Here is a 24,238-nt window from a genome sequence, read left to right as displayed (position 1 = left end):
CACATAAACAATTCCTGGAAGTGAGCAGGTTCCCCTCCCGCACAGATTCGGCCCTGAGACCCTTCCCCATGCTTCCGCTGACCGATCTGGGTTTCAGCCTCTTGTCCGCTGGCGGGAGGCCACCTCGCCCGGGCTCTTCCACCGTCCGAGCAACCTCACAGCCTGGCGCCACCGGACGCAGACCCCCAGCTCCACCTCACGCCGCCGAACCTCGTCGAGAAATGGGATCCGCGGATGTTCGCTCCCGACTAGATCCGCCCTTGCCGCCCCCGCCGGTAGACCTCCCGGGTCGCAGGCCTTCCACGATCGCTGGCGACGCGCTCCGACTCCTGAACCGTCGCCGATCACCGTTCTGGTTCGCCGCCCTAACCTCCGGCGCGTGAGGCCCCGGCACGAGGGACCCAGGCACAGAGGGCGCCGAAAGGTCTCGGACTAGTCCTCGTTCCAGCCCAAGGGCCCTCCGCCATTTGGATGGGCTTCTGGCCCTTTTCATTGGGCTAGGCCCACTCTCCATACCGGATGGGCCCAGACCGGGCCCCTGATCACAGGCCCTGGTCTGGACCGGGCTCGCTGGGGCTTGGACGGCCCCCTGCCGAGCTTGACTCGGTGTCAACTCGGGTCGCTTCGTCGGTGTCGCCGCCACTCCCAACATCGGTTCGACACCCCCCGCTCCCTTCGCCGGCGATATGCGCCGAGCAATCTTCTTGGGCTTCCGCCAGCCCTCAGAGTTCGGCGATGACTGAGGCTCGCTCGGCCCTCCCTTGGCCGGACTCGGACCCGAGTAGGCATGAGCCGGTTCCCGAGTAGGCTCAGTTCGGGAACTCGTCGTCCCCTTCGGCCTTGCAGCAACCCTAGCCGCACCTCCTCCTCGCTGTGCCGGAAACCTGGAAGAGGTCATCTAGGGACCGAACACTCTCGGCCTCCTCCCCCCGGGTAAGTTCCCCTCCGCTGCCGCTGAGGAACCTCCAAGATCTCCATTAACCGCCGGGTCTGATCTCCCTCCCGCCTCGCAGAACCGGCACTCCGCTGCCTGGTGACCGGTGCGGGCACAGAGGTAGCAGAGGCTCGGCAGGTCTTCGTAAACGAAGGCCTGCCAGAACCTCTTCTTCCCCCACTGAACCAGCATGCCAGGTACTAGAGGAAGGCTGGCGTCGATCTTGACCTTAGCTCGGGCATAGTCGACCCTCCGCCTTTCACTCGACACCGTATCGAGCGCCACTGGCCTTCCTGCCGCCGCCACCATCTCCAGGATAGATGCACTGTCCTAATACTCCAGAGGCAGCCCCGGTAACCGGATCCAGACCACTGTCCGGCTAACCGAGTGGACGCCCGGGATGAAAGTCGGGACGCCAATCTTCCATCGCCATCAATTGGCCCCCCACCAGCCACGGGGCCGCTGCCATTGCCTTCGCCCGGTCCTCCCCTGACTCGAATCGGATGGTCAAAAGGCCCTTCGCCATTGGAAGAACCTCCACCGCCCCCTAAAGCTTAGCCTGTCCTTTGAGGTCGCGAGCACAGCTCTCCCCTCCCAATCACTCCTCGCCTGCATCACCCTCTCCGTCGGCAAAGTCACCACCCGAGGAAACCGTCGTTCGAGTTCAACCAGTTCCTCCTCGGTAAACCGATGGCACACCATCTTCGGTTGAGCCGGAAGCCCTCGCGCCACCTCAGCCCACCTGGTGTGGTCTCAGCCAGGCCTGGCAAGGGGACATCCCGTTTTCCCTGGTCAGGTTCCCCGCCGGAAGCAGCCATCCGGCGCACCCACCAACTGCTCGGTGAAAGACCGAGCTCAGCACGAGTCGGTGAAAGGCCGACTCTAAAGATTCTTTTGACAGCACTTAAATGTGATTCCTTAGGATTTGATTGGTATCTAGCACATATTCCCACACTAAATACTATGTCTGGCCTACTGGCAGTTAGGTAAAGCAAAAATCCAATTAATCCTCTATAGAGCTTCATATCTATACTTTTTTCTTTTCATCTTTGTCTAGTTTGCTAGTGGGGTTCATAGGAGTGCCTATCCCCTTATGATTTTCATTCCCAAACTTCTTTAGTATTTTCTTTGTGTACTTAGTTTGATGAATAAAGATGCCTTCCTTAGTTTGCTTGATTTGTAATCCGAGAAAGAAATTTAGTTCTCCCATCATACTCATCTCGAATTCTCCTTGCATTAATTTAGCAAATTCTTTGCAAAGATTATCATTAGTGGTAGCAAAGATTATGTTATCTACATATAATTGTACTAATAGCAAATTTTTGTCTTTTCTTTTGAGAAAAAGTGTTTTATCTATATTTCCTCTACTAAAATTATTATTTAGCAGAAATTTGCTTAGTCGATCATACCAAGTCCTAGGTGCTTGTTTCAATCCATATAATGCCTTATGTAATCTAAACACATGATTTGGCAATTCATGATTCTCAAAATCAGGAGGTTGCTCTACATATACTTCTTTCTCTATATAACCATTTAAGAAGACACTTTTTACATCCATTTGATATAATTTGAAGTCCATGAAGTATGCAAATGCTAGGAGTAATCTAATAGCTTCTAATCTAGCCACGGGAGCAAATGTTTCTTCAAAATCTATCCCTTCTCTTGATTGTATCCTTTAGCTACAAGTTTAGCTTTATTTCTTAAAACAACCCCATTTTCATCTAATTTATTTCTAAAAACCCATTTTGTACCAATTATAGAGTTATGCTTTGGTCTCTCAGTTAATGTCCAAACATTGCTTCTTTTAAATTGATTTAATTCTTCTTGCATAGCATTAATCCAATTTATGTCATTTTCAGCTTCTTCATAAGTCTTAGGTTCTATTTGTGAAACAAAAGCAAGATAGTCATTTAAATTTCTAAGAGAGGATCGAGTTCTTACCCCTTGAGATGGATCACCAATGATTAAGTCTTTAGGGTGTCCATGTGCGTACCTCCATTCTTTTGGCAAGTCTTGAGATTGTGGTGGCACGCGATCTTCCTTTTCTTGATTTGGCATGTCATTAAGATTTAATTTTTCAAAATCAATAATTCCTGCATCATCATCAAGAGTATTTTCTCTCTTAGGAGACTCACTATCAGACTCATCAAAAATGATATTAATTGACTCTTCAACTACAAGAGTTATTTTGTTGAACACTTTGTATGCCCTGCTAGATGTAGAGTATCCTAAGAAGATACCTTCATCTGACTTAGCATCAAATTTACTTAGATCCTTCTTGCCATTGTTTAAAATGAAACATATACATCCAAATACTCTAAGATATTTAGCAGTTGGCTTCCTATTCTTCCAAAGTTCATAAGGAGTTTTCTTGGTTATAGGTCGTATTAAAACATGATTTAAAATATGGCAAGCAGTACTTACAGCTTCAGCCCAAAAGTACTTTGGAAGATTTGACTCACACAACATCGTGCGTGCCATCTTTGCCAAGGTCCTATTTTTCTTTTCAACAACCACATTTTGTTGAGGCGTTCTAGGTGCTGAAAATTGATGGAAGATACCATTTTCATTACAAAATTCTTCAAAGTGTTGATTTTCAAATTCAGTTCCATGATCACTTCGAATTGCAATTAAGGTGAGCTTCTTTTCATTTATAATATTTCAAGAGTACTGAAAATGATTCATTCTTATGTGCAAGAAATGAAACTCATGTATATCTTGAGAAATCATCTACTATAACTAGTTCATACTTTTTTCCTCCTAGACTTGCAGTTCTAGTAGGCCCAAATAGATTCATGTATATGAGTTCAAAGGGCCTAGTGGTTGATATTATATTCTTTGATTTGAAGGATGATTTTGTTTGCTTTCCCAATGAGCATGGTCCACAAATTGTCTTTTTCAAAGATTAATTTTGGCACATCTTTTATCAGATCCTTCTTGACTAGTTTTGATATTAAGTCCATACTAGCATGTCTTAGTCTACGGTGCCAAAGCCAACTTATTTCACTTTTTCTTTCTTCATTAGTAATTAAGCATAATCCATTTTTCTTGTCTAAATCATGAAGATCTACCATATAAATATTTTCATGCCTATGTCCCATAAGTACAATGCTATTATCTTTTGGATTTGTAATTATGCATACTGAAGCTTCAAATATGACTTTAAGACCTTTATCACAAAATTGACTTATGCTAAGCAAGTTATGTTTCAGACCATTAACTAATAAAATATTTTCTATAAATGTGGATGGAGTAATATAGATTTTACCCTTTTCAATGATAAGTTCTTTTCCATTGTCTCCATAGGTTACCACTCCATCCTTCTTAGATTCCAAGGTGACATTGTTCTATGTCACCTGTCATGTGTCTTGAACGGTCGCTATCTAGATACCATCGTTTATCCCTCTTATTAGCTGTAAGACACTCCTGGAATCAAAGTCAAGAATGTGCTTTAGGTACCCAAACCATGTTGGGTCCTTTAAGATTAGTACTTGATGTTCCTTTTGGAACCCAAATTTTCTTGGACTTTAGCTTACTCTTATCACTCAATTTGTTATAGCTAGGCTTCCTAAAATTGCATTCATATGCTTTGTGTCCTACTTTATTGCAACAATGACAAGTTATATTTTCAGTTTTGGCTTTCACAAATATGTTCTTTAAGTATTTTTGCTTCCTATTTGTTTTATATCCCAAACCAGCCTTATCATATACAGCTTTTTGACTATCAAGAATCATATTTAATTTAGTTGAACTAAGTGTAAACTTATCCACTAAGGATTTGTATTTTTCTGCATCTTCTTTTAGCTTGACATTTTCAGCAATTAGATTTTTGGTTTCATTTGTGAACCTCCTACTCAATGTTTCATAGTCATTAGATAGTTTTAGCTTATCTTTGATAAGAGATTGATTTTCATCTTTTAGAACTTTATTTTTATTGATTAGCTTCTTGTGTTCTTCTATCAGTTCTAAAAATGCATCATGTAACTCTTCTACTGAAAAATCACATTCAAGTTTAGAATCTACCTCATCGTTATTGGCCATGTAGCAGATTTGGACCGTCTCTTGTTGATCTTCCTCTTTCGAACTTGACTTCTCACTTTCACTCCATTCAGCTATGAGGTTGCTCTTTTTAAGTTTTCTTGCCATCCATTTTAATTCTGGATAATCTATCTTAAAATGTCCGGGCTTGTTACACTCATAGCAGATTGGCGTTTTCCTTTCTTTTTCTTTGTTATTTCTCTTTTCCTTGCTCGAGCTACCTTTGAGGAAGGTCTTCCTTTTATGAAATTTCTTCTTTCCTTTCATAAACTTTCTGAACTTTCTTGTGAGCATAGCCATTTCTTCTTCATCATATTCCTCCTCATCATCAGATTCTTCTGATTCAATTTTCTGTTTTGGAGTTGTAGACTTCAAGACAATAGTCTTCCTTTTCTTGACCTCATCTTCTGAATTTTGCTTCATGGTCAACTCATGGGTCATGAGTGATCCTAGAAGTTCTTCCAATTGTAATGTATTGAGGTTCTTTGCTTCTTGAATTGCAGTTACCTTGGCCTCCCATACTTTTGGTAAAGATCTGTGAATTTTTCGCACTAGTCCAGAGTTAGTATAAGACTTACCTAAACTCTTTAGTCCATTTATGATTTCCGTGAATCTAGTGAACATTTCAGTTATGGACTCTTTAGTCCACTCCTCAAGCGATCCCTTGGGAATTCACTATAATCCCGCGGATTACAGTTGGATTGTTTTCCGGGCTCACAATCCAAAAATCTTTACACTTGATTTTTCGGGATCACCAAAAACCTATGTTGGTTTTACGGGCTCACCAACAAACCTTCACCATTGGTTTTACGGGTTCACCAACAAACCTACATAGTTGGTTTTACGGGCTCACCAACAAACGTTACAAGATTGTTAAGAAGAAGAAGGTTGAAACTCCTAGATGAGCAGATATAACAATTATAAGCTACAAAGTAGAGTTAGAATATGTTATCGTTTTGATAAGGCTCTTCTCTTCTTTGTCAAGGAATGCTTCACTCTTCTAGGATTGGTGGAGCTCTTAATGCCTCTTTTGATCTGCTCAACCACTTTCTTTTGACTCTTGAATGAAGCACCTTGATGAAGAAAATTAGGGCTTTGTCTTTCTTAAGTAAGCTTTGATTTTCATACAAAAGATGCCTTGTTCTGATGAATAGTGTCATTATAAATACTTTCCCACATGTTTAGGTTACTCCCCATTGGTTAGATTTGAAAAACTATCCGTTACTAGCTGTTGGGAGGTCAAAAAGTACTTCTGCAAAACTAGCCGTTATGCTTCTGCCCGTGCTGGGGTCGACCCAAACTTTTCTGAGGTCGACTCAAACCACTGTTCATCATACTTGGGGTCGACCCAACTTTCACTGGGGTCGACTCCTGCTACAGCGGGGTCGGTCCTCTCAGGAATCACAGAACTTTGTATTTCAGCTGTTTTTCACTGGGGTGGACTCAACTCCTTTTGGGGTCGACTCAAGCTACAGTGGGGTCGACTCAAGTTTCATTGGGGTCGACCCTCTTAGGGATTCCAGAGACAGTTTTGAACGACATAGCCTTGGGGTCGACTCATGTTCAGTTGGGGTCGACTCCATTGGGGTCGACTCAAGCATTCCTGGGGTCGGCTACATCTGGGGTCGGCTCAAGAAAAGTTGGGGTCGGCCTTCTCAGTAAATTCCAGAGACTTATTTTCTTGAGGCTTGAAGCTGGGGTCGACTCAAGGTTCTTTGGGGTCGGCTCAAGCATACTTGAGGTCGACTCCACTACTGTTCATCCATACCATTTTTGCAGAGGTGTGCCTGATGGTTTCATGATGTGCCAAGGTCGACTCCACCTATGTTGGGGTCGACTCATTTCACACTTTGCTGCATCTTAAGGTTAGACTCATCCATACAAAGAATGAAATATATTTCAAGCAATTTTGAATGTATGCCATGGTAGTGCTACATACTTTTAACAATTAAAATTACTATTTTGCCCTTAAGAGTACATTTCACTTGAAACTTTGCTAAATTAGAATTTAGAATTCTCTATCCTTTTTCTATTACAAATTTTATCTCATTATTAATCATTGAAAGACATCTTGATCTCATTCTTCTAATATATCGAGAGTGTCGAACTTAGTAGTGATGTATCACGTTAACTTGTAGTACTAATTAGATATTTCCTCAATGGTTGTGTTAATCATCAAAATAACACTATCATCCTCACATGTTAATATTAGATTTTCATATTGGTAAAAAAGAAAATTACTCAGTAATAGTTTCCTGATTTTCAGGCTACTCTCCTTGGTGCTTATGTGATGATGCAATTATCTGCATACCAAATAGTAATAAGGTCTTTATTTTGCTTTTTTGTTCTGATTTTTTTGCTAATCTTAAGGGTATCCTCTCCATTCTCCGCAGCAAAAAAAAAGCATTTTCTGATAAATTAATTGTGACAACACTGCAACCATTTATTTTAAAGACAACTCAATTTACACTTATGTTGCCCTTCTTGCAGTATTCCAAGAAACAACATGTATCAATTGCTGCAGCCACACCTTGACATTGTTCTTTTTGAGATAATTTTTCCACTAATGTGTTTCAATGATAATGATCAAAAATTATGGAATGAGGATCCTCATGAGTATGTCAGGAAGGGCTATGGTGAGTCTTTAGACTTCTGTAATTATACTCTTCTGAAATATAAAGTCATAATAAGGATAATATTCAGGATGATTTTATGATTCTATACAGATATTATCGAGGATCTATACAGCCCTCGGACTGCTGCCATGGACTTTGTTAGTGAATTAGTGAGAAAACGTGGTAAAGGAAACCTCCATAAGTTCATTCAGTTCATTGTGGAGATTTTTAGGAGGTATATGATATCCACAATAAGTTGATTCTGTCTTAGATGTTGCAATTTCATGATTCTGTCATACAAGATACTTACTTTTTCAAGGTATTTACTTGTAACTAGATATGATGAGGCATCTGTTGAGTTTAAACCATATCGCCAAAAGGATGGTGCTCTTCTTGCTATTGGAACATTATGTGATAAATTAAAGCAAACTGAGCCCTACAAGTCTGAGCTAGAGCGCATGTTAGTGCAACATGCTTTCCCTGAATTCACGAGCCATGTTGGTCATCTTCGAGCAAAGGTTGCATTTTTTTATTTTTTCCCTTTTACTTGCAAATTACCCTACTACATTCTTTCCTGTTGGTTGTCTGTATTTAAGTCCTTTATTACTTTTTTGTATGGAGAATTGAAATTTAAAATATTATATTTGTTTAATCATGTCTTACGAGACACATTTCTGAATGCTTCTTTTACTTCATTTTCTTACAAGTAAATGTCAACCACTATTTGAGTGTTGTTTTCTTGGACAACGCAGGAATTCTATATGTAATGTGTACTTCAAATTGTTCTGCTTGTGTGTAGTGCACCAATGGGCCTCAGGTTTCATAATGCAGTGAATTTACGAAATATGGAGTGCATATTCTGCTGCCTAATTTTTATGGTTACATATTTAGAAAATCTGAAACCTGGAACACCTCTGAAGTTTTATATGCTTTTTCCTTCATAAGCTATAGAATGGTAGAGTGCATTTTTGTAAAATATGCATAGTAAACTCACCTGCGTTAGTAAAGCAGTTAAATAGGTGAAGAAATTTGCATTTATTTTTTAGCTATTACAGATAAATTAACTTTGTTATCTGGCCCTTCGCCAGTCCCTTTGGATCCAACTAAAAAGTTAGCTGTTGGATAATATTGTTATGGGTTGGAATAATCTTGTTGGATGGTGGAGAGGTGTTCCTGGATCATTGAACATTTGATGCTCCCTGAGAATGATGAAAATTGTTTAGTATCATTTGTTGAGATATAATAATGGTACTGCAAAGCTCAAAGTCAGAAATGAGCACAAAAAAGGTGGCATTAGAATTGCATTAGCAGGTAAACTTAGTTATAGTTAATTATGTTTCCTTGTTCATATCTTATCTATAATGAAGACTTTGGATGGTGATGGGCATTTTATCTGGCTGAAGCTAAGATGGGAATAAACCAATAAACTTTTGAAGTTGTGGGCGAGGAAATTAATGGATATCTGTTTTTGGGATAAAATGCTTTTAGGGAGCAAAATGCTCAACTCAAAAAGAATTAGTGGTCAGAAAATAGGAAAGCTAGGATAGAAATGTTTAAATGTATTCTAATTTCTTATTTTTTAAATAATTGTTAATTTTATAGGTTGTCTGCTTGTACGTGTAGTTTTGTTAGAACAACTGAATATCAATTCATATGCTTGTTCATCAACAACAGTTCTTGTTAGTTTCTTTCTAGATATGGCTCATACACCAGACTAGTTCCATTCCCAAATTGACCCAATTTTTGCAGCAATTATGGACTAGGTGCATATATTTTACAAAGTGAAAGCTTCAATGCAAGGATTGCCAAACCATGCTAGATCGCCCTGCTCGGGGTGTACCAAACCGGATCGGTCGATTACATACACATTTTAGCCTCTAAATTCGAAATGGGCCTATAAATTGGTTGATTTGCTTGGATTTTCATCTCGGTCTCTCTTTTTGTTCCCCCCATTCGCTTGTGTGTTGCACTTGTCTTAACCTTGCTGCCCTTGCCAGTCGACAGGTAAGCCATCCGTTCAATGACTTCGATCACTTCATTCGATCATTTGAGACTTAGCACCGCTCCTCTGTTCTATCGTTTGAGACTTGAGAGCGGCCTTCCACTTCGTTCGAGACTTGAGACCTCCGGTAAGTCTCATTCACTTTTCCATCAACCTCTAGTAAGTCTCCCCTCCTCCCTCCCTCCCTCCCTCTCTCGAAACCCTCGCTAGTGTTTTTGAGAACCGGTCGATTCACCCACCATCAAGCTCAAAACCCTAGATTTCCTTTCCATCTCCCTTGATGCGGTTTTGGTATGCCATTGTTTGGTACAATATGGACTGGTACAATACTCTACCGGTTGCTTGCCGGTATACCTGTCGGTAGCGGTTCTTGCAATCTTGCTTTAGCATTCCATTTTGGAGAATAAGCAATTATTTTAGCAGTGGATTATGTACATCAAGTAATTCCTCAAGGCAACTGACTATTCTATAGAATGTGATCTTAAGTACCTTTGCAATAATATAAAAAGTTAAATCCGTAATCCTAAAATTATGCTGATATCTAGAATGTAATCGCATCATATGGCTTCAATCGCAATAAATTGAAGTTCTAGCTCTAATTTTCATTATTTGATTTGCAAAACTTGATAATGGCAGTTGACATTCAATTTCTTGCTTAGTGATTGGCATGATATTCACTATTTGATTTGTAAAACTTGATAGCAGAAGCTACATGCTCAGTTTTTTGTGAAGCGACTAGCATATGTAGGAGGTGTTGCAAGCTTTTTGATCTTGTTGCCATCAATAGGAATTTGGTTGGAGCCTTATGGAGATAAATGGTCCTTCATACTTTTATCATGATTAATACCATTTAAAAAATCTTCCTCAGCTATTTAATATCTGGGTGTTCTGTTAAGTACTCAAGCAATTGGTTCCTTGCGGACCAGAGCTCCTATAACATAATGAATCTCCTCTGTATTGCCTTTTAGACCTGCAATAGTCTATTATTATCTTTTGTAACCATATAAGTATTGCAACTTCTTTTTGTGTTTCTTATATCTGATAAATAAGATTTGCTTGTGTAATATCAATATAAATAAGATTTGCTTGTGTAATATCAATATCCAATTATGATTATCCGATTCTTTTCTTGCTCTAATTTGATGCAAACACATGACATTTAGCTTGAAAGTTAACATTTTCAGGTACTTTAGATATTCACCAAACACCTTAATGACATGTTCTATCAAGGTTGAACTCTTCCAATCAAGATCTGTAGTACCAGAACCAGCATCTGTGCCTGTAAGCTGGTAGTACGGTATGGTATTGTGCTATGCCGTTTTATTAAATGCATATCAATAGAAAAACCAGTGAGGGAGGGGGAGAAGGAGAAGGAGAGAGTGGAAAAGAGGGAGACAGAGGGAGGGAGGGAGAGAGGGCTTTCGAAGCCCCCGTTTCGTTTCAAAACATGGGCTTCGCCCCCTATTCCGACATCGTAGAGGAGAAAGCCCTCTCTCTCTCCCTCCCTCTGCATCTCTCTCTCCATTGCCCTCTCCCCCTCTTTCCCTTCCTCTCTCTCTCCCTCTCGCTCTTTTTGCCTCTCTTTCTCCCTCTTCACCTCCCTTGTCGGTTTCTCGAATTAAGGGAAGGAATCATGCCGATCTGCATCAAAGCTGTCATGCCCCCGGTCCGAGATCGCGAACTGGGGGTCGCGCCAACCGCCGCACACCCGTAGGAAACTCTCCCCATGAGTATGCAAGGCATCTTAACCAAACATTTCAATTTTATAAATCTAAAATAATTCAACCAAATAAATGCAATCATATTCCATTGACTAACTCAAGTCATAAAGTCTCACAATTCTAAATACGCAGCGGAACACCAATTTAGCAACATGCAAACTTAGTTCTTAAAAAAAAAAAACCTTGCAATGTCCAGCAATCATAATAAATGTCTAAGATAATAGTTTAACTTAAATAACCCTAATCTAAGATAGCTTGCGCCATAATCCTGCTAGTCACTCTCCCATTTTGGAACCACAATAGACTAGTTCTCGAAATCTGTATAACAACAAGAAATTGTATAATGAGCTAAACAACCCAGTAAGTAATGAACACTCTAACTAGATAAATCAAGCAGTAATACGTAGAAAATAAATATATATGCAGTTCCAAGGTACAAGTCAAATATTTCTTAAATTCTTAAGATTCTTTTCACGGTTTCGAGATTCTTTCATATATTCAATTCATCTTGTCGATCCTGGACTATGACCACATGTTCCCTGTGGCAGGGTCATCAACACCCATTAATCTTCTTGCGGTGAGTCCTTCAGGATTGTCAATTGCCAATGTATCCGCCCCCATTGGCGGGGTCCTCAACATAGCCAGGTCAAAGTTCAATTAGTTTTCTATTTCATATTTTAGTTATGAAAACATGCAGTGTCAAAATCAAATATCGTTCATATCTTAATTTCTTTCAATTTATCAGATTCAACTCGACAGCCAGGAATTATGACCACATTTTCTATGGCAGGGTCATATCACCGACTAATTTTCTTGCGGTACCAATGTATTAGCCCCCATTGGCAGGGTCCTCAACATAGCCCGACTGCGAGTTTGAATCTATTTCAAGTTATCTTTTCTCACATTATGTTCGGTGTTCCAAATCGAAAGGTACAATGTTAGAGCAATCAAACACAATCCAAATTGGAAGCAAATACGTTCAATCAGAATCATACAATATTCGAAAAATATACATATAACCCACGCATCAAATTCGTAATCACGAATAATTCGATTCGTAAAATATATATAGTTTGCCGATAAATCTAGTAAAGATGTTACATCATTTACTTCGCGAACACGATCCATAATAAATTCAATTAATTTCGCAAATCTCTCGCAGCACCTAATATCCAAAAATCATATTCTTCTTTTAAAATTCATCACAATATATGTATAAAAAAAAACTTAAATTTTAATATTCTTCCATGACTGACCTTGCAGAAGTGCCTAGCATCCCAAGTAAACCACCCCTCCCTTTATTTATTATTTTCTTTTTCTTTCTTTCTTTTCTTTTTCTTTCTTTTCTTTTCTTTTTTCTTTCTTTTCTTTTCTTTTCTTTCCTTCCCTTTTCTTTTTCTTTTTCTTCTCTTCTTCTCCAGAATCTTCTCCAGACTTCTTTCTTCTTTCTTTTTCTTTCTCCTCTTCTCTTCTCTCGACTTCTTCTCCTTCCCCCCCTTTCTTTCTTCTTCTTTCTTGTCCTGCGAAGGGAGGTTGGCGAGCTCGGGAGAGGCCAAGTCGAGGCCGGCGGCGCCCGCGGCGGCCAGCCCTTTTCTTCTTCCCGCGGAGGAGGCATGCACACGGGAGAAGAAGAAGAGCCCGCGACGGTCGGCCTTCTCCTTCTTCCCTCTCTTTTTTTTTTTTTTTTCAAATGGTATAACAAAGAAGTGAAGGGTAGAAACCCTTACCTCAGCCCTGGCGAAGATCCGGCGACAAAGGAAGAAGAAGGCCACCCAACGACCCTCTCTCTCTCTCTTTCGGCGGCAACACGAAGAACCTGAAGGGTTCTAGTATGCTATAATGGGCAGCCGAAGCTAGGAATTTTAAAAATTTCTTGATAAAGTTCCTTAACATAAAACCCTTATAAGCCAAGATCACCTTAATGGAAGCAATCAAATAATATAATATAAATGCAGAAATAGAAGAATACCTCTAACGCTAATCCAATATGCAGAATTTTCACTAGGTACTCAAGTGCTCACCCTCCAATGTTGATCCACACGAAAACTTGATTTAAGTCTTAAGCTCCAAAGACTTTGATCCTTAATGCAGAATTCTTCTAAAGAACTCTAATGGCTTGCTTTCCTTTCTTTCTATTTTTTTTTAACTTTCTAAAATCACTTCTAATCCTTTTGTCCTAAAGAAGACCACCTTGTCTTGGCTTAGGACACACTAGAAGCAATGCTAGAAAGAAAGAAACTAATGTAAGAAAGAAAGAAGAGAGGAGTGGGGTGGAGTTGGAATGATGAAACCCATGGAGTGCTAGCCTATTTATAATAGGTGTAGGGATGCATCTCCAAGGGATGTATCCCATCCACACATCCTCTCATGAAAGGGCATCATCTAAAGGGCCATATCAAATAAGTGGAGGTGCAGATCAAGTGAGGAGGTGTATCAAATGATATGTCCTTTCATGTGGTGCCATATTTTGACCAAGTCAACATCACATGCTAATCACATGTCCATCACGCCTCACCTCTTGATCTTTCATGATGATGATCCAAGGGCTCCAATGCAAGGCGCCATTCACTTGACCCATTATGTCTTCATCCAATGGTGGGATTAAGATCCAATGGTCAATTATGGTAGCCATCCTCTAACTCAATCCAATTGGGTTAAACCAACTCTCCATTATGTCTTCATCCAACGGTAGATCAAGATCTAACGGTCTAGATTGAATGATTTATTAAATCTAATCCAATTAGATTCAAACCAAGCTAATTAGGTGCCAACTCTTGGCTAATCCATATTAGAACATGATCTAATCAAATTAGATCAATTAAGAATCGGATTCGAATCCAATTCGAATCAAGAGCTAAGGATTTGCAACACCTGCTAGGATGTCTATCTTGCAAACATGATCTAATCCAATTAGACCCTTAATAAGTTTTCTTGTCTGTGACCCATTGGGTTCCATACTTAGCCAGCAATAGGTGTGAGTGCGAGTTGACCCAACTTGATTAGAACTCTTCTAATCGATTTAAGTCCAAACTGCGCGAACCTGAACTTAACAATTAGAATTCTTTTTAATTGGTGATCGAATTAAACTATTTAATTCGATCAAACCTATAAGACAAGATTGACGTCTAGTAACGTGTCATGTCTACCCAGAAAATATGGAATTTGGTGGAAATACCAAAAATACTCTTCAGTGGCAAGTTACCGTGCAATTCAATCCTTTAAATAAACTGCATCCCGAATATGTATATGAGTATGAATATATGTCAAACTCAATTTCATATTCATATATTTCTCAATCTTCTAATGATAATTCGAATAATGAAACATTAGAAACTCTTTCTAATTTTCATTGTGCTTTGATCAAAGGCTTCCTGAATTATCATATGATTAGAATAAATAGGATGCGATCTTCTTTTACTAGAAGTGATTAATTCCTTGTTGACCTACTCATAACCTTCGTACACAATCCACCATATCCAGAAGACCTCGTACTTAACTTATTATCATGAATGAGTGGATACCAAAATATGGATTTATGTGCACAAGATACTATGCTGATCTCAGGTCAAAGGATCAGTTGCACAACTCCCACTAAGAGAATCATCTTTTGACATGTAAGTAAGACTTCATAAGATTTCTTTTTGTAGGTCAATTCAGTGAACTCATTTCTCTAATGAGCACCCACATCTTTGTATTAGTGTCTCCACACAAGTGATTGTGAGATCAATCACCTTCTGCATCGAGCATACATAAGATGTGCCAGTCTTTCCGGTAAACATTGATCCCCGACTCAATGTACCAATGACTGGGAATATTTAAGATTAGGATTTTAGAATTTTAGGTCTCACTAGTATGATCTCATCATAGCCTCAAAATCATTGCCTTAATCTAAGGGGTTCACAAATATAATCAACAGCATATGATGAAACACAATGCCTTTATTTATATTAAATGTCATGTACATGATTTGGAAAATCAAAAGAAAATCATTCACAATACATATTATGATTGGCTTGTAGGGCATCTACTCTTTCAGAACCCCCCCTCTTCCTTGGGTGCGTTGGCTCTGCCTCGATGGCATCAAAGGAGGAGAAGCCCTAAAACAGGGCTTCCTCTTCGGGATGGATCCTTCCATCCACGTGAGGCCGAAACTTGGGACTGGGCCAGTCAAATGGACCGGGCCAGTCAAATGGACCGGGCCCAGTTTCCGGGTCTCACATTTCCCCCTCTTAAAAAAAAAATTTCGTCCTCGAAATTTGCGTACCTGCAGTTTCGAAAAGTTGAGGGTATTTCTGCTTCATCTCATCTTCCAATTCTCAGGTAGCTTCTTTTTCAAAATAAGACTAACCTTTCAACCATGGATTAAAATGCCATAAGTCTTTTCTCCAAGAAATTAATTGTTCTTGATTAACCGATCTATCACAAGATTATATCATAAACAATTCTAATCCACCCTTAGTAGAATTTCATCAAAGTCGATTGAAAACCTCAATTTCTTTCAATCAGACAGAGGGTTGATATTAATTGAAGAGGTACAAGCTTTAGATTTAGGAGAAGACATGATCCAAGATCAAAATTGATGATCCATTAATTCTAGTCTTAAGATGCTTAGTATTTTCTTAGCACGACATCAAATTGGAGAACCTAGGATAGTGCAGCGATATCCAAGTATCAGAACATTTGCTTTTCGTTTATCAAAAAAAAATCTTACTACACAAGGAAATAGATCAATTCTTTTGTTTTTAAAACTTGCCAAATCAAAAAGATAATACTTCTGATCAGCTTAAAAAAGATAATTCAGACCACTACGCTTTCGCTGCGCACTCTGATTCAAACTACCAAAATCCTTTGCATTCACTAATAACTTTTGATCAAAATACAACTTATATTATGAACTAAAGAGATCGAAATTTCAATTCAACTCCTATAAGTAAAACATCCAGAAGAATTTTCGCATTGCTCCACCAAGTTAAAAGACCTTAAACGACACAAATGAGTAAAACCGACTCGATCATCTCTCCTAGAGTTTCCTTCACTGAGATCTTTAGCATTTATTAGAAAACTTCCATCATAATCATGTAAGCCTCTAAAATTCAAATTCTTTATGCAAATCTAGGTTTTATCAGCAACGACAACAATATTGACAGAAGACCCTAGATCGGCTTATAAATCCAAACTTTGAATTAAAGTTTCATATACATTACATAGTTTTCGATAAACATGAACAAGATCTATTATTTGGATCCAAAGACGATAATTTAAATTATTAATAATTCCACCGAGATGAATACTTTACAATCTCCAATAAAATTATCACTTCAAGATTGATAATTATTCCTTAATTCTGTCAAAAGCATAAGCTATAAATTTAAGAGAAAAGAGATCTAGGCTAAAACATTCCAAATCCAAGATCAGCTAATGCAAGAACCATTAATCCTAGACTTGGGATGCTAGATTTCTCTCTCTCTCTTTTTTTTTTTTTTACAACAGATAGAAGAACCTACTAATATCATGATAATATCCAGTTAAAATCAAAAACACTATTCTTTTTTTTGACAACGAAATTCTCCTTAACAAGGAAACCCATCAGAAAATATTTTCCAATCAAAGAGTTAATATCGTTGATCATCTTAAAATAATTTAAACAACCAATATTCTCATAATTTACTAAATCACTTCAAATCAAAATCCCAATCTACATTGTAATTTGAAAAGATAAAAGATCAACTTGTAACATTTCTAGGTCTTTTTGCTCCTTCAAATTCAAGTGATATTGGTGCTCGCTCCGGAAAGAGAGGGCCGGCTGGGAAAGAGAGAGAACCGGGCCGACCGCAAGACAAGATAGTTTGTGGATGGAAATCCAAGGAGGTGGCTTACTTATGAGCAAAAAGGGAAGTCCCCTCGCCTATCAACAAGAGAAGAGTGTCTGTCCACAGGGTTTTTACGGAATCCTGTTTCGATATGAGACTCGTCCCCTTTCGGTCTCGGGGGCCCACCGAAATGAACCTGACGCACTTTGGCCCCAGATGATGGTTAGAGCGTTAAGCGCAGTCTCTCTCGATAAGGGAGTTGTGTCCACGCCAATTCCTCCATTTAAGACCTCGCCGCCGACAGACCCATTGCTGGCTACAATACAAATACTACCACACCAGCTTCTTTTTTATCGACTAGGAATATTTTGGTTGCTTTTGGAAATGGAAACTCGACACAATCAAACTGAACTCCACATCACGTAGCCACTAGCGAAAAATGAAAATTCGAGTTTCTATTTCCACCAGTGTCTACTATGTGGGTTCACTCTTCTGACAAAAATCAAAACATTGCTATTGCTTGAGCTCTAGCTCGAGTGTGAGTTTCACAGCAAAGCTAAAGCTCTGAGTAAAGTATGAGTTCTAGCTTGGGCTTTTGCACCAGCTCTTTTTTCTAATTTCTTCTCTAGCCGAATGTGAGAGATTGCCATTTGATTTACCGGAAGCAGAGGAGGAATTAGTAGCTTCATAAGTTTGAGATTTGAAAAAGCCCTCCTTCCTAAACAAGTCAAAAGACTCAGAATCGGGATCACGGTTGTTGGAACTCTTCCCCTCTTCAGCGTCTGGTTCGGCTTTAGCTTTTTCCGATACGGATGCTTCTGTTTCTGCTTAAGCTTCTGCTTCTTTTGATGCTAATGCTTTAGTGGCAGCTGCGTCTGTTTCGGCGGATGATTCGGATTCTGCGGATGCGGATGCTTCTGTTCACGCTTAGCTTCTTTGTCTTGTTTGTGTTGTAAAGTGCGCGTCTAAAATTTCAAATTCTCGGTAAAGCCAAAGAATAATTGTAGAATTTCATCCCAAATATATTCTCCATCTACACTGAAGTTTCATACATGATCCACATACAGTTTTCAATCCTCGAAGAATATTTTAAGGAATATCATGAAATATATATATATATATTTAAACCCAAACCTTAAACAACATTTCATTTGTGAACCTCAACTTGTCACCAAATTGATTAACTTCAAGCTAAAAGTAACATCACCATACCCGATATCAATTTGAACTTCCAAAATACTTACATTGCACGATAATATTTCATGACTAATACTCTTTTACTTAACTTAGTCAAAATCCAATTAATCATAACTTGGAATACAAATTACTCCACTAAGAAAACTCTCAAAATAGCTTATTCATACTTTGGCTACAAACACAGTTAGCTAGCATTCTGATTTCAACATCACAAAATTCAGATAAGATAACACAAATTTACCACTAACAAAAGTAAACAAAGATATTTGTCTTCTTGCCCCATCTCACACTTTTCGACAAATTTCTAGAATCCTAAAAGCTAAGCTCTGATATGACTAATCACGATTTCCTAGTAATCTTAAACCTAAGCTCTGATACTATAAAAGTTGTCACGCCCCCGGCCCGAGATCGCGAGCCGGGGGTCACGCCAACCGCCGCACACCCATAGGAAACTCTCCCCATGAGCATGCAAGGCATCTTAACCAAACATTTCAATTTTATAAATCTAAAATAATTCAACTAAATAAATGCAATCTTATTCCATTAACTAACTCAAGTCATAAAGTCTCACAATTCTAAGTACGCAGCGGAACACTAATTTAGCAACATGCAAACTTAGTTCTTAAAATAACAAAACCTTGCAATGTCCAGCAATCACAATAAATGTCTAAGATAATAGTTCAACTTAAATAACCCTAATATAAGATAGCTTATGCCACAATCCTGCTAGTCGCTCTCCCATTTTGGAACCACAATAGACTAGTTCTCGAAATCTGTAAAACAACAAGAAATTGTATAATGAGCTAAACAACCCAGTAAGTAATGAACACTCTAACTAGATAAATCAAGCAATAATATGTAGAAAATAAATATATATGCAGTTCCAAGGTACAAGTCAAATATTTCTTAAATTTTTAAGATACTTTTCACGGTTTCGAGATTCTTTCACATATTTAATTCATCTTGTCGATCCTGAACTATGACCACATTTTCTGTGGCAGGGTCATCAACACCCATTAATCTTCTTGCGGTGAGTTCTTCAAGACAGTCAATTGCCAATGTATCTGCCCCCATTGGCGGGGTCCTCAACATAGCCAGGTCAAAGTTCAATTAGTTCTTTATTTCATATTTCAGTTATGAAAACATGCGTTGTCAAAATCAAATATCGTTCATATCTTAATTTCTTTCAATTTATCAGATTCAACTCGACAGCCAGGAATATGACCACATATTCTGTGTGGCAGGGTCATATCACCGACTAATCTTCTTGCAGTACCAATTTATTAGCCTCCATTGGCAGGGTCCTCAACATAGCCCGACTGCGAGTCTGAATCTATTTCAAGTTATTATCTTTTCTCACATTATGTTCAGTGTTCCAAACTGAAAGGTACAATGTCAGAGCAATCAAATAAAATCCAAATCAGAAGCACATACGTTCAATCAGAATCATACAATAGTCTAAAAATATACAAATAACCCACGCATCAAATTCGTAATCACGAATAATTCGATTCGTAAAACATATATAGTTTGCCGATAAATCTAGTAAAGAGGTTACATCACTTCGCGAACACGATCCATAATAAATTCATTAATTCCGCAAATTCCTCGCAGAACCTAATATCCAAAAATCATATTCTTTTTTAAAATTCATCACAATATATGTATACAAAAAAACTTAAATTTTAATATCTTCCCATGGCTGATCCTGCAGAAGTGCTTAGCATCCCAAGTTCAAGTTCGGGTTCGGGTTCATACCCGTAAACCACCCTCTGCCTTTATTTATTATTTTTTCTTTCTTTCTTTCTTTTCTTTTCTTTTCTTTTTCTTTTCTTTTCTTTTCTTTCCTTCCCTTTTCTTTTTCTTTTTCTTCTCTTCTTCTCCAGGATCTTCTCCCGACTTCTTTCTTTCTTCCCCCCTTTCTTTCTTCTTTCTTTTTCTTTCTCCTCCTCTTCTCTTCTCCCGACTTCTTCTCCTTCCCCTCCTTTCTTTCTTCTTTCTTCTCCTGCGAAGGGAGGTCGGCGAGCTCGGGAGAGGCCAAGTCGAGGCCGGCGGGGCACGTGACGGCCGGCCCTCTCCTTCTTCACGCGGAGGAGGCATGCGCACGGGAGAAGAGCCCGCGACGGTCGGCCTTCTCCTTCCCTCTCTTCTTCTTTCTTTTTTTTTTTTTTTAAATGGTATAACAAAGAAGTGAAGGGTAGAAATCCTTACCTCAGCCTCGGCGAAGATCCGGCAGCTTCTTTCCGGCGGCAAAGGAAGAAGAAGGCCACCCAACGACCCTCTCTCTCTCTCTCTCTCTCTCTCTCTCTCTTGGCGGCAACACGAAGAACCCCCCCTCTTCCTTGGGTGCGGTGGCTCTACCTCAGTGGCATCAAATGAGGAGAAGCCCTAAAACAGGGCTTCCTTCCTCTTTGGGATGGATCCTTCCATCTCGCTGCCTCACGTGCAACGCACGTGAGACCGTAACTTGGGACTGGGCCGGTCAAATGGACCGGGCCCAGTTCCAAGGTCTCACAAAAGCCCTCTCTCTCCCTCTCTCCGCATCTCTCTCTCTCTCTGCTGCTCTCTCCCTCTCTTTCCCTTCCTCTCCCTCTCCCTCTCTCTTTTCCTCTCTCTCCTTCTCCCTCTTCACCTCCCTTGTTGGTTTCTCTAATTGAGGGAATGAATTGTGCCGATCTGCCCTTTGTATGCTTTGGTATGCTCCGAATTGGGTGGTTTGGGATGGTGCCACTGACCTTACTTCCAGCAATGAGTTTGACTTGATCATGTGATGTTTTTATAGCTTGGTTAAGGGTGGAGATATAAAAGAACACATTTTGCGAAATGTAATATTTTGATTTCTTGAGTCAAATCTGGTGTTCGAATGAGGAACACGTATTTTAGTAGCAATGCTACTATGAAGACATATAACACAATCCTTTTAAAAGGTTTTAAAAAATAACATGCTACATACACTTTCGGTGCCCTTTCGCATAATTTTTAACTCAGGAAATGAGCTATCCTATATCATAGTTTTTTCTCATGACCTCTATTTAGGATTTGCAAGAACATTGCTAATAACCATTGTTACACTGTACAACATACACATCAAATTGGTTACACTCATTAAAATGAATGAAACTCAAGAGGGACATAAGGAACTAATCCATCACAATTAATAGTTGACAAGAAAGAAAAGCCTGTGACAAATTTATTTGCAAGTTGAACCACCTTAGTATAATACTTGTGTCAAATACAAATGATGTTTGTGGCTTATTTGAGAGGGAGGAGCATATGATGGATGGTTTGTGATCCCATATTTCTTGATTCTTCTTGGAGTATATACGTGCATGCAATTTTGTACAAGAGCAGCACATGATGAACAATTCTGACTTGATAGCTGTAGTCCCTGTTTTAGTGTTTGTACTTTCTTTCTTAGTTATGGATTAGAAGGTGAACGGTGTATTTATTAAATGAATTGTATTTATAGAGGTGGAGTGAGATAAATTGTCTTTTCCCACTCTAAAGAGACATGACTCCACTTACAACCCATAAGAAGAATGCAGAAAAAGCTTTTCTAATTGTATATGGTAAGAATTTATAATATCCTAAAATATTTATAAAAATTGGTTAGAATTTATCTATGTGCTTCTTTCTTTGTTCTATTTTATTTGTTGTATTTCTCCTCTTGACGATCAAACACTTGGCTGTGTTTGAAGCCATCTCTTATGTTTGTGTCCATGTGGTACTAGACTTGTCTTGATTCACCATTGATGTTTAGCAACTCATTCATTGTTATTTTGTTATATGTTTTGATTGCATCCAATTCTTGGAAAAGAACTTTTTCTTAGGTACTAATTGATGTATTGCTAATTCTGGGTTAAACTGAGATATAATTTGAGATCTCAACAGAGATGGATAGAATTGTCTTAGGTGAATCTGTACATCAAACAAACTGAAAAGTAGAATTTTAATGTTTAAATACTAATGATGTTGCATAGAAAATAAAATTCATTGTTCAAACTATCAAGGTTTTAAACAAGGTCGGAGGAACCGGTACCAGACGTCGTAATAGTTCTCCGGTGGGACAGCTCGGTACGGGCCCACGCCATGCCGTGCTGGGCCCGTACCGACACAGCGAATAGACGGGAGAGGCAAAACAAGAGAGAAAAAGAGAGCGGGGGAGGGAGGGAGGGAGAGGACATCGGAGGTGTTAGGAGTATGCCCTAGAAGCCAATTTGGCAGACACATTGTAATTATTCTAGAGGCATGAAATTTGTACTTGATCATTTTATTAATAAATAAAATAGGCATTTTTGTTCATTCATGTTATTATGTGTCCATGAATCGCCCTAGAAATTAATAAGATGATAACACATATTCCCAAGAGTTGAAAATTTAAGGCATGTGTAATTAATAGTTAATTCCTAAATTGCTCCTGATCGTGAATCATCACGAAGGACGGTGATCGATCCGATGAGATTAGTGCACAGATCATTTTCCTTGATGGACGAGTCTTAAGTCCACAGTGTGGTGACACTGGGGTGATTGTGCAAGTGCTTGTTAGAGAATAAGAGTACTGAGCGTGACCAAAGCAAGAAGTCACTTGGATGTCTATCCATTCGTCAGTGACTTACTTGATGCTGCAGTTGTATGACTAGTACTTAGATCTGCGATGCCTCAACTAGTCACGGTGAGGTTTCTGTAGTTTGACGAGCACATAAACATGAGCCCTAAGTGTTCTTGTGGTGCAGATTGGCTGCAGTAGGTTCGCTGTCGGATTAGGGTTGCATCTAGATGGGATCTATCGACCTTGATAGATTAGGAGTGATCCTATGTGATTTATAAGATTAAGTTCGAAAGACCTTGGTCAGGGCAGTTCTGAAAAAAGAGTTTTCCAATCTCGAACTTGAGTCAAAGAAATCTGACATAAGACAGACGATGGGATTTGACGAGTTATTCATAACTTTCGTCATGTCAGGATCTACGATAGAGGTACTATATCATACGCTAACTGCACCTAGAGGTTCATCCCTTCTGTTCTGCTGGGTTGTCACTATATGCTGCTAGGTATCACTAGTGGATTGTGAGACTCAAAGGCATTCACTTGGTGATCAGTGAATCCTAAGAGTACAGTTGATATCGTTTCAACCCATTGAAAGAAGTTTCGATGATATTATGATGGAGATCATAATATATCTCACTACCAATCAGAATAGAACCTACGGGGTCACAAACATTAGAGGTTTTGATCGTTCCGACGGTTGGATTGCGGTTTAGATTCGCAATTAAAATTGATTGTCAATTTGATTGACAATTGGTTTAACCCGCTAAAAGTTAGTGAGTTAAAGAAGAAGGATTTGCAATTGGATTGCAATTTAATTGATTTAATTGGACCTCATTAAATTAGGCTTAACCTTATTGGATAAGGATGGGAAGGCCTAATTAATTAGAACTCCTTATTAGATAAGGAACTTGATTCATGAAGTCCAATTCAAGTCCTAATTGGATTAGGATTCATATAAATCAATTTGGAGGACACATTTAGTTCTAATTAGATTAGAATTCAATTGGCCAAGTGGGACCATGTAATTCCTAATTAGATTAGGAAATAAATGTATGTAAAACCAGGAAGGGATCTTCCTTCATGCCGTGTGGAACAAAGAAGGAAAGGAGGGGCGTCCACCCCTCCTCACACGCATGAAGAAAGGAGGGGCGTCCGCCCTTCCTTTCCTAGTTTGATCCCATGCCACATGGAGGGCCGGATGCTCCTCTTTCACGCGGATTACCACATGGCACGAGCACATCCCTTGGATTCTCTCCAATCACTTTTAAGTAAGGGTTGTGATAGAATTAAGTAAGGGGTGTTGCTGATTTTGGAGGGATGAATCAAGGATTGATTGATTGATGAAATTATTCCTTGTTTGTGTAGGCATGAGATG

The 24,238-nt window shown here is 39.3% G+C and overlaps 1 protein-coding gene across 2 annotated transcripts in view; it reads left to right on the top strand.

Annotated features, from left to right (window-relative positions):
• The window catches only part of LOC103698335 (importin beta-like SAD2), a 79,080-nt gene that overhangs the window by 23,662 nt on the left and 31,180 nt on the right, over window positions 1-24,238 (top strand). For both annotated transcript variants that reach the window (XM_088719789.2, XM_088719790.2), the window contains 3 exons: window positions 7,463-7,608; window positions 7,699-7,822; window positions 7,925-8,105. In XM_088719789.2, the coding sequence (XP_088575915.2) occupies window positions 7,463-7,608; window positions 7,699-7,822; window positions 7,925-8,105 (451 nt within the window). The remainder of the gene's footprint in view (window positions 1-7,462; window positions 7,609-7,698; window positions 7,823-7,924; window positions 8,106-24,238) is intronic.

Source organism: Phoenix dactylifera, chromosome 4 (genome assembly GCF_051530095.1).
Source record: "Phoenix dactylifera cultivar Ajwa chromosome 4, Ajwa_hap1_PhDact_Kaust_v1.1, whole genome shotgun sequence".
In the NCBI taxonomy this organism is placed as follows: Eukaryota; Viridiplantae; Streptophyta; class Magnoliopsida; order Arecales; family Arecaceae; genus Phoenix; species Phoenix dactylifera.
Note: the sequence above shows the minus strand (reverse complement) of the source record. Positions and strands in the feature narration are given on the sequence as shown.